Source organism: Ailuropoda melanoleuca, chromosome 6, assembly GCF_002007445.2.
Source record: "Ailuropoda melanoleuca isolate Jingjing chromosome 6, ASM200744v2, whole genome shotgun sequence".
NCBI classification, from domain to species: Eukaryota; Metazoa; Chordata; class Mammalia; order Carnivora; family Ursidae; genus Ailuropoda; species Ailuropoda melanoleuca.
In genome coordinates, this window is record NC_048223.1 from 34,373,770 (window position 1) to 34,391,669 (window position 17,900).

Consider the following 17,900-nt stretch of genomic DNA (forward strand, 5'->3'; position numbering starts at 1 on the left):
GTGAGGATGTGGAGAAACTGGAACCTTCCTACATTGCTGGTGCTAATGGCAGCTTTGAAAAACAGTCTGGCAGTTCCTTAAAAGGTTAAACCTAGAATTACCATATGACCCAGCAATCACTTCTAGGTACACACCCAAGAGAAATGAAAACCTACATCTACACAAAAAGTTACACACAAGTGTTCACAACAGTATTATTCATAATAGCCAGAAAGTGAAAACAACTCAAATGTTCATCAGCTGATGGATAGATAAATAAAATGTGGTCTACCCATGCAGCAGGATGTTATTAAACAATAAAAAGAAATGAAATACTGCTTTTTGCTATAGCAGGGATGAATCCTGATAACATTATGCTGAGTAAAAGAAGCCAGTCCCAAAGGGTCATATTTTGTATGATTTCATGTTTCGAGTAATGGAAAAAAATTCTAAAATTGATTGTGGTGATGGTTGCACAACTCTGCATATACTGAAAATCCCTGAATTGTACATGTTAGGTGAGTGAATTGCACGGCACAGGAATTGCATCTCAAGCTTTTACAAGTAACCTTTTCATTTTTAAAGTTTTATTTTAAGACGTTTTATAATATGATTATTTCCTACTATACCTTAATACATAACAGAAACAATGCTCTCTGTCCCACCAGTTTAGTCACTAATTCAGACACAGACAAGTTCAGAATGTTCCTTTATATCTCCTAGGAAGTAGATTTTTCCTAAACAAGTTGATAGTGAGCAGGAATGGATGGGCCGTGCTTCTGAAAACTCAGACTGTTTCCATTCCTACAGGTGGACTCATATGCATGTGGGAATATATTCACGTATTAGGAATGCATATAAAATATATTCTGCTCTCTGCTTTACAGGCTGTTCTTCACTAAGGATTCAAGAAAGGACTCAGGGACTTTCTTCTGATTTCGTGCTATTAGCCTTGACTTATTGTATGCCTTTTGAAAGAGATTGAAAAAAATACTGAGTCAATCTTCGTACTCACTCAGACTGACATTCTCCTCATTGAGTGAAATTTTCCTGTGTCTCTTGAGGAATACCAACAGCATCCTCAATTAACTTAAGTAGTCCTGTTTGTTAATTTGCAGCTTCCAAATGAGGATCCTGAAATTTTTGAAGTGTCGTCCAAGTGTCTGTCCATACTGGTTCAGCTGTACGGAGGGGAAAACCCAGACAGCCTGTCTCCTGAAAACGCAGAGAACTTTGCTGATTTACTGACATCTAAGGAGGACCCAAAAGAGCAGAAGCTTCTGTTAAAGATTCTCAGAAGAATGGTGAGTCCACATGGAAACGGGGGCCAGGGTGGGTGGCTTTGGCAGCTGACGGAAGATAGTAATGATTTTCTTCCACCTGATTTCAGTAAAAGAATCCCCGGTTACCTTTCTCGGCGGTCACCTCTTGATAACGTCTATCATGTTCTGCCTGTCTATCTGCACATGCACATATATTTTTTTCTGATCTGTTGAAGAATAAGTTAGAGTCTTTGTACCCTCTCACCCCTTAAGGCATTAAATGTACATTTTCTAACAAAATGGATGTTATTTTAACCACAGCAATCAAAATCAAGAAATTTACCATTGATGCACTTCTTTTACTGATGTGCTGTCCATATTCCAGTTCTGTCAGTTGCCCCAATAATGTCTTTTATTTCATTTTTTTTAAAGATTTTATTTATTTATTCGACAGAGACAGAGACAGCCAGTGAGAGAGGGAACACAAGTAGGGGGAGTGGGAGAGGAAGAAGCAGGCTCATAGCAGAGGAGCCTGATGTGGGGCTCGATCCCAGAACGCCGGGATCACGCCCTGAGCCGAAGGCAGATGCTTAACCACTGTGCCACCCAGGCGCCCCCCCAATAATGTCTTTTAATGTCTTTTATAGCTTTTTTTTTCCTGGTATAGGATCCAGTCCAGGATCACATATGTTGGTAGACACTTGTCTTTAATCTGGAATANCAATAATGTCTTTTAATGTCTTTTATAGCTTTTTTTTTTCCTGGTATAGGATCCAGTCCAGGATCACATATGTTGGTAGACACTTGTCTTTAATCTGGAATAGTCCTGGCGCCTTTCTTCATCTTACATGACATTTTTGAAGAATATTGGCTGGGTGTTTTGTAGGTTCTCATTCAGGTTGGGTCTGTGTGATGTTTTCTGATGATTAGATTCAGGAAAACCCCAGAAGGGAAATTGTGTCTTTCCCACTCCTTCACACTCAGAGGCTCATGACGTCTATTTGCCCCTTCACTAGTGATGTTAATTTTGATCACTGGGATTAGTCAGTGGCAGCCTTTATTTTTAGTGTGCAATGGCTGCAAAATGGAGAACTTCTGACTTCCAACATTACTAACTCCCAATATTCTATTTTAAGGAAAAAATTTCCTTTTGCCCCATTGGTTTTGTTTTATATTTTACAAATGTATATAGCTGATGTTTCCTTGAAAGTACTTTTGCAAACTGACTCATTTTCTTTTTACAGTAAATATTATTCTGCTGGTTTGGAAAGCCATCATAGATAGTAGCTATTGTTGAAATTAATGAAGGAGTGGAGGTCCCATTCGTCTGTGTCATGTTNGTCATATATAGTAGCTATTGTTGAAATTAATGAAGGAGTGGAGGTCCCATTCGTCTGTGTCATGTTCTGGCTCGTCAGTCTGTGTTTACCTCTAGATACAGATATCTTGAGGGGTGCGTTGGCAGGGGAGGCTACGGATACTCCAGAAACTTACATTCAAGACAACTTTTGTGCCAGTTTGATAGACAGCTGTGGTGCGTGAAGCGGCTAAATCTATAGGGCGGCTTCTGGGTGACAGATTAGAAGGGAGATAGAGATTTACCCTGAAATGATTTCTTTAGTTTCTGACATGGCACCTATAGGGCCAGTTAGATTCTGTTTGGGGAAGAAAAGTTAAATCCAAGTGACTTTGACCTGTATATGTGAAAACAGAAGTCATTTCTGATGCTGTTCATCCTTTTTCATTTTTTAATTGAGGTAATATATATTATTATATATATAACATATATATGTTTATATATAAAACATAATACATATTATGTATATTATATATAAATGTTATTTAGATAGATAACATAAAATTTACCATCTTAACCAGTTTTACTTATACAGTTCAGTGGTATTGTATGCATTCTCATTTCTGTCTCTATAAATTTGTCTACTCTCAGTCCCTCGTATAAGTGGAATCATACCATATTTGCCCTTTTATGTCTGGCTTATTTCACTTCATGTAATGTCTTTGGGGTTCATCCATGGTGTAGCCTCCACCAGAATTTCCTTCCCATTTAAAGTTGAATAATATTCCATTGTGTGTATAGACCACATTTTGTTTATCTTTCTATCTGTTGATGGACATTTGGGTTGTTTCCACCTTTTCTGCTCCACTTTACTTTTTTGTCTTTTTATTATTATCAACGGTGGACTCATGGCATTTTCTTTTATTCAGTCTGTTGTAATCCACTGCTTTCTATGATGTGGCCAGTGGGAACCTCTTCTGAGGGGCTGTGTCTTTTGACATGCCCCCATCATTTTTTTTTGAGCACTTCCGTCTTTTTTTCTTTTTGTAATCACATGTGTATTCTCTTTTCATAATTGAAGTGTTGACAATGTTATTAGTTTCAGGTGTACGACATAGCAATTCAACAATTCTTATACATTGCACAGTGTTCATGACAGTAAGTGTGGTTATCTGTCACTGCACAAAGTTATTTAAATTATTGCCTATATTCCCTGTGCTGTACTTTTCATCCCTGTGATGTATTTGTTTTATAAATGGAAGTTTGTAACTCTTAATCCCCTTCACCTATGCCACCCCCCGCCCCCGTTCGCCCGGCAACTACCAGTTTGTTCTCTATATATGAGTCTGTTTCTGTTTATTGTGTGTTGTAGAGTCCACATATAAGTAAAATCATGTGGTATTTTTCTTTCTCTGACTTAGTTTGCTTAACATGATACTCTCTAGATCCATCTGTGCTGTTGCAAATAGCAAGATTTCATTCTTTTTATGGCAGAGCATATGTATTTGTATAAATATGTATATATATTGCATATATATATTTCATTGTATATATATAGTGTATCTACATGTATATACACACACAAACACACACACACACACACACCTTCTTTATCCATTCATCTATCAGTGGACACTTAGGTTACTTCCATATCTTGGCTATTATAAATAATGCTGCAGTTGGTATTAAAAACTCTTTAAATGTTTGTAGAATTCTCCAGTGAAATCATCTAGGCCAGGAGATGGCTTTTTAGGAACTTCTAAATTACAAATTCAATCTCTTTAATGATTATAGGACTATTAAGGTATTTATCTTAGCTGAGTTTTGGTACTTTTTAAAGAATTTGTCCATTTCTTCTAGTTTCAGAATTTATGAGCATAAAATCATTCAGAAAATTTCGCTATTATCCTTTTCAAATTAGTGTTTTCCTTTTCTCTGGTTAAATACCAAGCAGGGAGTTACTGGATTATACGGTATTTCTCATTTTGGGGGGGTACTTCCACACTGTTTTCCACAGTGGCGCACCAATTGACATCCACACCAACAGTGCACAAGGGTTCCCTTTTCTTTACCTCCTCACCAGAACTTGTTATTTTTTTGTCTTTTTGATTCTAGCCACTGTGACAGGTATGAGGTGGTATCTCATGTGGTTTTGACTTGCATTTCCCTGATGATGAGTGATGTTGAGCATCTTTTTAAGTGTCTGTTGGCCATCTGGATGTCTTCTTTGGAAAAATATCTGTTCAGGTCCTTTGCTCATTTTTCATCAAATTGGATTTTGGTGTTGAGTTGTGTGAATTCTTTATATATTTTGGATATTAACCTCTTATCGAATGTATCATTTGCAAATATCTTCTCTCATTTAACAGATTGCCTTTTTGTTTTGTTGATGGTTTTCTTTGCTGTACAAAAGCTTTTTAGTCTGGTGCCATCCTAATAGTTTATCTTTGCTTTTGTTTCCCTTGCCTCAGGAGACATATCTAGAAAAATTTTGCTATAGCTGATGTCTGAGACATTATTGCTTTCTTCTAGGATTTGTATGGTTTCAGGTCTCACATGTAGGTCTTGAATCCATTTTGAGTTTATTTTTGGGTATGGTGTAAGAAAGTGGTCCGATTTCATTCTTATGCATGAAGCTGTCCAGTTTTCCCGGCACTGTTTTCTTTCCTTCATTGCATATTCTTGCTTCCTTTGTTGTAGATTAACTGACCATGTAAGTGTGGGTTTATTTCTGGGCTCTCTATTGAGCACTTTTCATCATAAGGTTCATCTTCTACCTTTTTTCTGCAACAGCCCTGGAGTCAGCCATTCCTCCAAGGAACCATGGAACCTTTTCCTGGAGTTCTCGTGCTTTTCATTTAGAAAGCAAGATACAAAAATGGTCTAGGGTGAAATTTTGAGTACTGTTTGCTTAACAAGTAAAACAGCTGGGACAGTCCCAAGAGTCCTATCCCAAGTTGTACTGTCTCATAGAGGAAAGCTCTGCAAGTCACTGTCACCCTGATGTCTCTGACTTAGCTACGCAGGAATGCCCATCGTGTTTGCAGGCCAGCCATCTGTGAGGTGTGTTTTAAAACCTCCCAACGCTTTCTAAATTATCCTGGGTCTGTCAGTGGTAGGTTCGAGTTGCGTAAAACAGAGTCAGGGATTCTGGGACCTATTCAGCTCAGCTGAGGCCTGAAACTTGACTATCCTGAAGCTTAGTTCTATTCACACTTATCATTGAGTTCAGTACATTCAGAGAGAAATGGCAGCAGACGGGTCATTCCCATTTTACAGATTCAAAACTAAGACTCAGAGAACGTAAGTAATGTCCCCAAGGCCCCAGGAGGAGATGGTAGAGCTGGTAACAGCGCCAGTTGTATTGCTCCTCTCCTGCGCTCCTTCCAAGAAGCTGGCTGCCTTGCCACTGCCCTGCCTATAATTGACATGGACTCCATGGGCGTTCATCAACCTGACTTTGACCAAGTTTTGATCTGGAAGGCACTTGAGAGGTCATTCATGGAAAAACAAGTCATAGAATTCTCCTCCCTATGTGCAAGTGTGGCACCGAGGATTCTAGGAGAGTAACACATGAACTTCCTGCTCCCTGTTCTCAAGGGTCTCTAACTGGAGAGAAAAACACCCAGCTTCATTACAAAGCAGAAGGCAATCCATGCTACAGGGGAGGGGCCAGCGAGTTCCACAGGAACAATCCCTTTAGGGGTGAAGTTGACAAGGTTGTCCGCACATGGAAAGGAGGAAGCACATCCCGAGCAAAGGTTCTGAGATTTATGGAGCTAGAATGGGAGACGTAAGGAAAGGGCCGAGAAAGACCAGATCATTCCAATAGCAATTTTAGTAGCATTTGGAGTTGGGACACTATTTTCTGGAATTAGGAAATTCTGGCCTCTGAAACAAAAGGGCAGTGTCAGCATCTAATTGAATTCCAATTACCTGTACTGGGAAATAAAGCTTCATCATAGCAGCTGGCATGTAATAGGTATTTAATAGGTCTCCAATGAGCTGAGTAAGAAATGTCTATAAAGTCTCTGGTTTTGTTATAGGCAGTTGTTCATTTTTGTTGTTTGCAGTATGAGCTCACTTCAGTGCCTTACAGATGCATAGGTCAGACTGAGAGGGATGTCATAAGGCATGTAGTTAGCCCACTGTCTGCTGTCCCAGGCTCCTCCATGGTATCCCTGCCAAGTTTCTGTGGAGTGGATGAGGTGAGACAGGCAGGTGTGTAGAGGACAGGAACTCAAAAGTTCCAGGAATGTAAGCAAAGCTTTCCTGTGGCCTTCAGGAGGCCAGCCTCTGCGGCTCACCTCACCTCACAGGACTAGAGGAACCAGATATGATAGAGAGGCAGGGACCCTTCTAGATTTATTCCCTGCTGTCAGTAATTGGATTGAGGAGGCCTGATAGGTGCAGCCTCCTGATTGTAAGGAGTTAAGAAGGGAAAGACAAGCTCCTGAGGATCTTTCTCAAAGGATGTTCACTGAGTACATACTCCCCCCAGGAGCACTTCTTAAAAGAAAGGCCCTATGCTGTGGAGTTGCCTCTTTTTAAGCCCTGAGAGAGGAGAACCCTCCTTTCCCTAAAACCGAGTGAGTTTGCTGATTTCATCCAGAGAAGGTGACCTCAAAATACATGTGGCCCCATAGTTTATAGGGCCAGGTAATAAGCATGTCAGCGACAGATAAGCCACCATCATCAGAGAGCTGTCTTGGGGTATAACGTGGCCGATCCCTGCAATGAGGCACACGGAAGGCCTGGATTCTTGAAATATCTGTTGATAGTCCTAAGCTCGTGACAATGACTTTCTAAAATCACAATTTTCAATACCAATTCAAGATATAGAATGTTGTAATTTGTGCTAGTAGAGGTGGGATATGTTCTGCCCCTAGGGTGCTCTTCCTTATCTAGTCCATATATAGAACATCCAGACAATGTTGAACAGACCTAAGAATTTAATTATCTATTGTAATTTACCAGAAAGTTGGGAAGTTTTATAATTATACTTGGTGCTCTAGCTTTAAAAATGTGATGGAATCTTTCAAGGCACTCTCATGTTTACCTGTCCCTTAAACTTGATATCAATGGGAATTTTCCCAGGGTAACGATTATAGATTAGCTTCTCGTCACTTAATTAAAGCTAGCTTACTCCGACACTCAAAATATCGACTACACGTAAACCGCCACAGACTTGTTCTGTAAAACTGGCTTAAACATAAACTATTGACTACTTTATGAAAGCAGAGAAGTGATCCGTGGGAGGGTGATTGTGAGATGCTTGATGTGTCTAACACCTGTCATCTGGCCACCTGTCCACCTGGCACAGCAGAGGTGGCAGGAGTGTAATTTGGGATTGCTCTCTGAAGAGGGTTAGTATTAAAGATTATTACAAATATCTTTCTCTTGGAGTCTCTTTACCATAGGACTTTCAGAAAATCTCCCTGCTCTCACCGTCATTTTCCTTCCAAATTCTCATGTATGTCCCATGGTCCTTTCATTCCAGTGTGGGAAGAGAGCGGCTCTGTTGCTAAATATCAGTGTGACAGCACTTCATGTACAGTCTTTAAAGCTTTGAGGATACCACATGTGGAAACAGGAAATTCTGCAGCCATTCTTTTTCTATTTTAGGACCAGGATGAGCTGTAGATTTAAGATCAGAAAGGACCTCATTTCTATTAGAAAACTAATGTTTCTTAAGGTATAACAAAAAGGCAAAATGACTCCTCTCTCCCTCCTAGCTTATTTTTCTTGTGATAAGATCTTCTGTTCTTGCTTTATTTTCTTAAAGGAAAAAAAAAAGAGGAAGATTGGTGTGAAGCCAGTGAAATTTTTAAGAGAAACATTATGCACCGAAATGAGTAAAAAGTAAATGTAATCAATTTTCGTGGAAATCTGGTCACTTAGAAGGTTTTTCTGAAACTCTGAGAGATGCTGTTATGGGTTTGCAGGGGATCAATCTTTCCTGAATCCATACACATCCATTTGTAGTTACACTGGACAAGCATTCTCTACCAGTGATTGCCACAGAGTCTCAAGGTAATTGGGAACTCTATGAATGACTGAGTTGTCTCTTCCCAACAAAGAAAGCAATATCTTGCCTAGAATTTTTACTTAATTCCCTGAGCAAACATTCCTGAGCTTTTGAGTAAGACAGGCTTTGGAAGCAAATCGCCAGTGGAATAGAGTCCTTGATAGCCAGTCCCTCTCAGGACAGAGACTTCTGTCTTGCTGTGAAACAACCATCCCTCTCAAGGGCCTGAGGGAGCATATGCTCTTTGCCATAGGTTTCTTCAGGATGTGCATGTAACAGAGAAAGCTTCCTTAAAATCCACTTTGAACATGTCTCATCTTCCCCCACATTTCCTGTATCTTCTCCTACATGCTCCTGCTCCCTCCTTCCCTTCCCATGTGGAGGCTCCTTGGGACGAGGCTGGTCACCTTCCTGGCCTCTTTCACAATCTGTGTCCCCTGGGCAACATAATTGTCCTTCTGTTTTGACTTTTCCTCAAGAGGCTCAACACCCCTGCCCACTCCCTCAAATTCTTCTGGGAAAAAAATTTTTCCCCTACTTTCTCTAAAGAGATTGCCATTGATGGTACTTTTACCCACCTCTTTATCACAAGAGTTTCAAAACCACAGAAAAGTGGAAAGAACAGTACAATGAACACCAGTGTAATCAAGAATTGTTATCAGAATTGCTACCATTTTACCATGCTCTCTATTTCCATGTATCTGTGTTTTCCGAATTATGTGAATGTAAAAGCATCATGACACTTGGCCCCTAACTACATCAGCATTATCACACCCAAGAAAATAACTGTTTCATAATATTGATCATCTCCAGTTCATGTTTGATTTTCCTACTTGTAAAAAAATGGCTTTCGTAGCATTTTTTTTTTTTTAGGGCACCTTTCTGCCCTAAATTGTCAGGGCACATGGGTGGCTCAGTCAGTTGAGCGTCAGACTCTTGAATTCAGCTTAGGTTATGATCTCTCAGGGACGTGAGATCATCGGGCTCCAAGCTCATCGGGGAGTCTGCTTGAGGATTCTCTCTCCTTCTCCCCCTCCCCCAACTCTTTCTCAAATAAATAATCTTTAAAAAAAAAAAAAAGAACCATATTCTAGTTAAGGCTCAGACACTGAATTTAATTGTTTTTTAGTCTCTTTCTTGCACACGTGTGCATTCTCTAAGTAATCTCTTCCCCCAACGTGGGGCTCAGACAACACAACTCAAGAGTCACATGCTCTTCCAGTGAGCCAACCAGGTACCCATTCGTCTCTTTTAATCTAGAAGAGTCTTTGCTTTTTGTCTTTTTCCCCTAGGAAATTGACTTTTTAAAGAGCTTGAATCATTTGACTGGTAGAATGTTCAATATTCTGGAACATATGATTGTTTCTTCATGACATTTTTGGTTAGAATATCTCATTGGCAATGACCCCTCATGTTGTATCCCATAGGAAGCATACAATTCTGGGCTGCCCCACTCGCGGGCTCAGTTTGATTGCTTGTCTAAGGGGCTGTATGTCACACCTCTCCATCTTGCAGGTATGTTTCCCGTTGCAATTACAAAGTAATCCTTGGGGAGATCCTTTGGGGCTGTGCGAATATCTGTATTCCCCACAACTTTTTATACCAAAGGGTAAAAACTATATATATGGGTTGATGTTCACGGAGCAAAGAAATAGGTGATTTGTAAGCATGAGAGAGGGAACATGAGAAGTGTGGAAAGGACCAATCTGCTGTCCTTGGCAACAGGTAGCGTATCCCTCAGAAAGAGGGACGACCTGCCAGAGATGCTGCTTCCTTCCACAATATTAATTCCCTGAGAACACACCCAGTGTAAATTGCAAGTAAAAAGCTAAGAGTCCTTGGAATTGTTTTATGCTCCTAACAACCAGGGAGGAAAAAAATAAGGAAAAAGAAATAAAAAAGGAGCAGCTTCCTCTGAAAGATCATTTATTTATTCAAACCTTGAGTATTCCCATTTATAGGGACTTACTGTCTGCTTCAAATTGTAGTGATTATGACTCACTCTGGAGTTTCCCTGATTTTTAGTGATCATTCTGACCATCATCAGCCCCACTGTGCAGCTGTTGCCGTGCAGAATACTGCAGACTCTCTTGGTTATGTGGGGTTCCTTAATGACGTGCTTTTAACAAAGCCATCTCAAAATAATGAGCATTCAAAGCATGTTAAGTATTAGGATGAAAATGTTTGAAAAATACCTCCTTGTGGATGTGGACAGCAAAGAAAATTGTTCTGAGGGTCATTCTCTTATGAACACCTACATTATGTATTTCTAATTTTTTTTATTTTTAAAATTATTTTACATATAATTTTCCTTTATATTGTCTATATTAATTTTAAGAAATGAATTTCACTGGTTGAAGGAAATATTAGTTAATATCTACATTCTGTTCATAAGGATATGTTTCTTTCCTTAAAAAGACTGTTTTCAAGTAGATATACTGTGTATAACAAAGAATGAGAATTTGGTTTCAGGTTTTCAGTTTTTAAATAATCACAGAAAAAGCTAAAGATTAAAAAATGTTTTTCAGTTGATATTTTAAATATCTGAGAATTTTATTTATTTTAATTTTTATTTATTTATTTATTTTAGAGAGAGGGAAAGAGGGGGGGAAGAGGCAGAGAGAAAGGAAGATTCTTAAGCAGGTTCCATGCAAAGTGCAGAGCCTGATGTGGGGCTCGATCTCACAACCCTGGGATCATGACATGAGCCTAAATCAAGAGTCAGATAACGACAGAGCCACCCAGGCACCCCTGAGTGAGTACTTTAAGTTGTAGCTTTTAGATTACTTGAATTTAAAGTATAATTTGTCCTACTCTTGGTTGGAGGGGGTAAATAAGTAAGATCAACAGAAGTACTTAACCAAGTTTAGGCATGTGACTCTGTAACATAGGAATTCCTTTTTGTTCCAGAACAAGTGATACTGGAAAAATAACCACTTAGTGTAAATTCACATAAACTAGCCACCTAACAATTGTGGTAAATAATGATAGGATATATGGTGGGACTTGATCTCAAAAAAATGAGAGTAAAATTTATTAAAGTGAATTGATTTTGTTTTTTAACAAATTATAAAGCATTCTTATAATGAGTTATTACTTGGTATTTTGTGACACTGTGCAGAAAAGGTCTTCACTAAGAGTAACCACTCGGCAAGTAGTTATTAAGTGCCTACTCTGTGGCAGACAGAGTCCTAAGCCTGAGGATGCAGCAGTGAACAACACAGACAAAAATCTCGGCTGTACTGGAGCTTCCCGGGAGAGTGAGATGGTAACCATGTAGATATAAATATAGCTATGTTATATTTTAGGCAGTAAAAGCACTGAGAAGAAAAATATAGCAGGAAAGAAATAGAGTGGGACATTTGCAGCTTGAGATTACATGGCTAGGGAAGGTCTTACTGAGATGATATCTGGGTGAAGAGTAGACATATACGATAGGAAGGAGATAATGGGGAAGGGGTGAGGTGGAGAGAGGAAATCCTTGCTGCCCCGTAAGCCCTTGAAAAGACTGGCCTTTATCCTGAAGGTTGTGAGCAGGGGGCTGAGATTGACCTGGTCACTGTGTTGAGAATAGGCATTGAAGAGGCTTAGAGCTAAGAGATGTCAGGAGGCTACTGCAGCCCGGGAGAGTCCTGATCATGGCTTGCAGTGTTTATGGTTTGGACAGATCTTGAAAGTAGAACCAGTGTTGTTCGCCAACAGATTGGTTATAGGTCAAGATAAAAAGAATAGTCAAAGATAATTCCAATTTGGGTCTAAGCCAAACCCTAGATGGCCAGAACTCAGGGGGAGCTGGTTTGGGGGGAGGGTGGGAAAATCAGAAGCTCAGTTTGGGATATGTTCTATGTGAGCTGCCAGTCAGACAACCAAGTGGGAGTGTCTGGTTGGCTGTTGGATCCATAGGTCTGGAATTCCAAGTAGGAGAGGTCTGGACTGGAGGGGGTGGGGCGGTAGGAGGTGGTGAGCAGAGTGTGGGATGCTTGCTTATGGCATCTGGAGGGTTGCAGTTAATGGTAATGACCAGGTCTAGGGTAAAACCATAGGAATGAGTGTCTGAAGTGTGAAGGGGTCTAAGGTCATTGGACGGAAAGTCACAGAACTGAGTGGCGCTAGAAGGATCCTCTCTATGGATGTTGACATTGCCAAGCACTGTGACAGGCACAGTGTTGAAGACAAGGACAGTAAGCTGGGAACCAACTGATTCTTGCAACAGGGAAGAGTAGCAGATGGCATTCTCTGGTGACATTAGATTGAAAGCTGGGGAAGGGGGAATGGAGAAGGAATGGAGAATGGTTAGCAAGTATCAGTGAGAATCAAGGAGCCACCTCCAGGCCCAGTGGTTCAAGGGGTGTGAGAGACACCTGCGGGGGAGGCAGCATTCTGAGGGAAAAGCCCAGTTTCAGAGCAACAAAGTGAAGGGAACATCTAGGAAGAGATGAAGATACCAGAGGTTTGGCTGGTGACTCGCCAATGAGCACAGTGCACGAAGTTGAAGAGGAGGGATGAACAGGGAGCCTAAGAAAGGTCTGTACGGAGTCTTTTGGGAATGACAGCCCAGGGGAAGGGGGAGCCCTGGGCTTTTGCATACTGACCAGCGTAAACTAGGGAGAAGCGCGTGGAGATTGGTCCCGACTCTTCTGGGCAGACAGGATGGTGAGGCTGTGAGAGGGAGCCTGCAGCATTCAGAGACTCATCCTGACTCCAGCCAGGACAGAGGTGACCCCACCCAGAGGTCTCGTTTTCCCGTGAGAGTCAGCAGAGGGCTAGTCGTGCCCTGAGTGTGCACTTCCCACCTGAGTCCTGCCAAGGCTTATAGCCTGGCCTGTCCACTCCATCACATGGGGCTCTGCCAGTGATTCTGGACTTTCTGTGTGTGTCACCTTTCACGTTATCACAATTCAGTGATGGCACATTGTAATAGCCCACACATTTAATCTTCTTAGCACCATCTTAGAATGGTTTTTGCCACACTGTTTAAGGTCTTTGTGAATTTTTCATTGCTATTCAAATTAGTATTCCCTTTTGAAGTGACTGTCTTATTTTCACAGCTGAAGGTATTTGCCCCTTCTTCAGCTGGTGATCATGCAATCTGCCAGACCTTCACTCTTCAAAGGCTTTGGGTGTGATTCTTCCACCATCACTGGCAATGATTTAATGAAATTGTTCATGAAATTTAATGAAATTCCGTATGTTTTGCAAGATTGGAATTTTCATGTTGCAATTGATTTGTGTATCACAAATAGGCTGACTTGTACAAAGCATTTTGCCTAGGCCCAGCTGAGTACTTTCATGTGTGAGCGCCTGACGGCAAACCACCCATCAATTTCTGGGTGAACTTATTAGTGCACCAAAGACGTGTGCTTCCCAGCTCAATCAGAGTTCGTGGGAAGGGTTTTGAAAATAAATATTTGGGTAATAAGAACCCTCTGCCACCCTATAACAACTCTTTCAACTTTGTAAATTTGATGATCCCACCTATGCAGACATAGTTTGTAATTAAGAATTTGCCCTTATGGGGCACCTGGGTGGCTCAGTCATTAAGCGTCTGCCTTCAGCTCAGGGCGTGATCCCAGAGTCCTGGGATCGAGGCCCACATCAAGCTCCGCTGTTGGGATCCTGCTTCTTCCTTTCCCATTCCCCCTCCTTGTGTTCCCTCTCTCACTGGTTGTCTCTCTCTCTGTCAAATAAATAAGTAAAATCTTAAAAAAAAAAAAAAAAGAATTTGCCTTTAAAGTCAACCATCATAATAAATGACCCTCCTGATCTATGTCTGTAGACATTTGCTTTGATATCTTAATATTCTGATTTGCAGGGTTGATGAGTAAGGCTGAGCGAACTATACAGTCTCCTTCCACTCTTTCTCTCTAGAACCTCAGGAGATGGTTGAGGAGGTTAGGTTGCCCACACTGGCTGTATGAAAAGACCAAGTCTCATTAGCATCTTAGGGTGTTGAGCCAACATCCTACACCAGCATCCCAGGGGTATACATGGGATTGTTACTGAGACCTGCCATAACTTTTTGTTTCAGGGATTAGCTTTTCCAACACCATTGTTAAAGGAAATGTTTTGAAAATGTTCCTGAGAATTATTTCCTGTGCCATCTTGCTTTCCTATTGCCACTCTCATGACCCTCCTTGATGCGGATAATGATTGGAACTCTCATTTCAAATTATCCTTGCTTCTCCACTGGATTTATACACTGGGCGCATTTACCCATCCTTCAAAGAAAGTCTCAAAGTACTACACAGTGTAATTTTTCGAGATATTAAATAGTTTTATTTACTATAAACAGATCGTACTTGCTTTCTATGAAAAACTCCTAGAAACATGATAGATTTCATTAGTTGGGGCTCCAAAATACTTAGTTTTAAGTACCACAAAAGTTTTGATGCCACTTGCCTTTTTTTTTTATTCCTTCATTATTATGTGAAGAAACAAAGCCTGTTTATAAACTCCACATGGACCTTTTGTGTAATGGTTATGAGCAGGTTTTAATGAAATTTGAGAGTGTCTCTAGAGATCACAGATACTGGGGCCTTTAACATTGCAGCGTTGCTTAGCAACCTGGAAGTCATTACATTTCCAAGCTCTGTAATAACATGATATACTTTTCTTTGCCAGTCCCTGATGAGAATGTAAGGGAAATAATCCCTTTCTAAAGGTTGCACTCTATGAGTGGGCAGCAAAATAGATTTTCTTTTTTTTTTTTTTTTCTCTCACAGCCTGGGCAGGTTTTAATTCAGTGCACAAGTATTGTTTTCTGAATGTTGCATGTGACAGAATGAAATAGATTCTAAGATGATATTCTTAAAAGGAAGACTGTTCTGAAATAATGATTGTAAATACCATAGAAATTGTTAACATACACGTGTACCTTCACCATGTTGAAAAGAAGATTTGGCTTATTTGTTGACTACCAGTTAATGCAAGAATATCTGCTTATTCAGTCCAGGTATTTGCAGGTACCAGACAGATTTTAAGAGTATAGGAAAGCCATATGTTTTAGGGGGGAAAGCTTGACTTGTTGACTGTCTTTGGAAAGATATTTTTGTAATTTTTCTAAAGTATTTTTTATATTCCAAAAGAATAGACAATTTGTACATGAAGTTCATAGCAGCATTATTGATGTCAGGCAAAAAGTAGAAACAACCCAAATGTACATCACCTGATGAATGGGCAAATAAAATGTGGTATATCCATACAATGGAATATTATCCAGCCATGAAAGGGAGTGAAGTACTGACGTGTGCTACAACCAGAATGAATCTTGAGAGCATTGTGCTAAGTGAAAGAAGTCACACACAAAATGCTGCATACTGTATGATTCTATTTATGTGAAACCCTAGAATAGACAAACCTGAAGAGACAGAAGGATTGGCGGGTGCCAGGGCTCGAAAGGGAGGGGATGAGAGTGACTGCTAACATGTATGGGGTTTTGGGGGGTGTTGAAGGTGATCCAGAACCAATCGTGATGATGGTTACACACCTTTGTGAATATACTGAAAATCAGTGAAGTGTGCACTTTTAAAATGATGAATTTTATGTTATGTGAATTTGTTATAAAAAAAATTTACAGCATCCAAAAAAAAAAAAAAAAAGGAATATATAGCCATGGTAGAAAACTTGGGAAATATATGAATAGAAAGAAGAAAATCATCCTTAAACTTATAATCTGTACATTTACCATAGTTAATGTTTTGTTTCATTCTGGACACACATGACCTGTATGTGTATGTACATATGCACAAACACACACATATATTGACATATATTTCTAAATGATTTGAGATTTTATTTATTTTTTTTAAAGATTTTATTTATTTATTTGACAGAGATAGAGACAGCCAGCGAGAGAGGGAACACAAGCAGGGGGAGTGGGAGAGGAAGAAGCAGGCTCATAGCGGAGGAGCCTGATGTGGGGCTCGATCCCATAACGCCGGGATCACGCCCTGAGCCTGAGGCAGACGCTTAACCGCTGTGCCACCCAGGCGCCCCCCTGATTTGAGATTTTAAATCATGGTGGTAAAAAAGGCATGTGTTTACCTTGATTGCCTCCACAAATTCCATCAAAATGATCAATGTAAGTATAAAGATAAATTTAAAAAATAAAGTAAAAAAAATAAAAATTAGAAAAATAAGCAAAAGTGCACAGTCTCACTGACAACAGAGAACAGTATCAGTAATAGATGTCTAATTTGGGAAATTTCTAGAAGACACCAATTAGTTTAACAGAGAGGGTATTCCGAATTTAGGAGACCTCAGATCACCACAGGCAGAGAAGCAGGTTTATTAGAATCCCAGGCTCAGGGGCAGCAGGGGCTCAGAGAGAGGGCAGAGCCTGGACCCTGGCCCCATGCTTGGACCTGCTTGGCACAGAAACTTTCCCAAGGTGCTCTGTGGGTACAAGGGTTACTGAATTCCCGCTGAGCTGCCCTGGCCCCCCATTCACCAAAGTGAATGCTCAACCTTCTGACCCTGTTCATCCTCTGCATTTAAGTCAATGCATTTCTCCGTCATTTCTCCCAGGGCAAAGCTGTCCCCTGCTCTCAGCAGCCTCTGCTCAGGGGAAATTCCCTAAGGAATCCAAAGTGAGATCTTACAAATTCCTGACATGGCTCATCAGGCTACCGGTACTCACTCATACAGATCTTCATTTATGAATATGAATAGACAGAAAAGAATCAATCACTGGACATTTGAGGAAAGTCTGTAGCCACAGGTGAGCCAAAAAAGCCAGTGATTATAGAAAAAAAAATGATAAGGGACAAGACTTTTTAAAAAATTCTAATTAGTATCTTCCATAAAGACTTGAAAATTATTGCATTAGTAAGACAAAACATGGCTTTCAAATTTTAAAACCCAGTAGAGAGATTGAGTAACAGAATAAACTCTGACAAAAGCCAAGTGAATTATTTATAGAACCAACTTGAAGAGTTCTTTCTGAACACAGAGTGAGAGAAATGTTAAGAACTGTGGCAGATAGATCCAGAAAATCCAACAGCCTTTCATGGGAACAGTCTATTGGCACCACAGGTCTGGTGATCCACCCAAATTAATTACCCTCTTGGCTCAAGGAAAAGTGATCGAACACTTGACTGTGGTATGTGGACGTTTCCCCCACATCTCCAAGGAGAGAGCGATTTGCTTATAGGCTATATGCGTAAGTGTATATGTATACCTACTGTTTATCTATTTGCAAATTGCTCTCCCGTGGAGCTATATATTCACACACACACAGACTTAGTCTAGTGTGTATATATATGTCTGTCTATATGTATGTCAGGTGTGTTTTCTAAAGATAGGTGTTTGGAGCATTTCATTTGTAGAATTTATT

At 40.2% G+C, this 17,900-nt stretch overlaps 1 protein-coding gene across 6 annotated transcripts in view; it reads left to right on the plus strand.

Annotated features, from left to right (window-relative positions):
* ULK4 (unc-51 like kinase 4) overlaps positions 1 to 17,900 on the plus strand; it is a 589,354-nt gene that overhangs the window by 458,501 nt on the left and 112,953 nt on the right. For all 6 annotated transcript variants that reach the window (XM_002923807.4, XM_034662175.1, XM_034662178.1 and 3 more), the window contains one exon: positions 1,098 to 1,283. In XM_002923807.4, the coding sequence (XP_002923853.2) occupies positions 1,098 to 1,283 (186 nt within the window). The remainder of the gene's footprint in view (positions 1 to 1,097; positions 1,284 to 17,900) is intronic.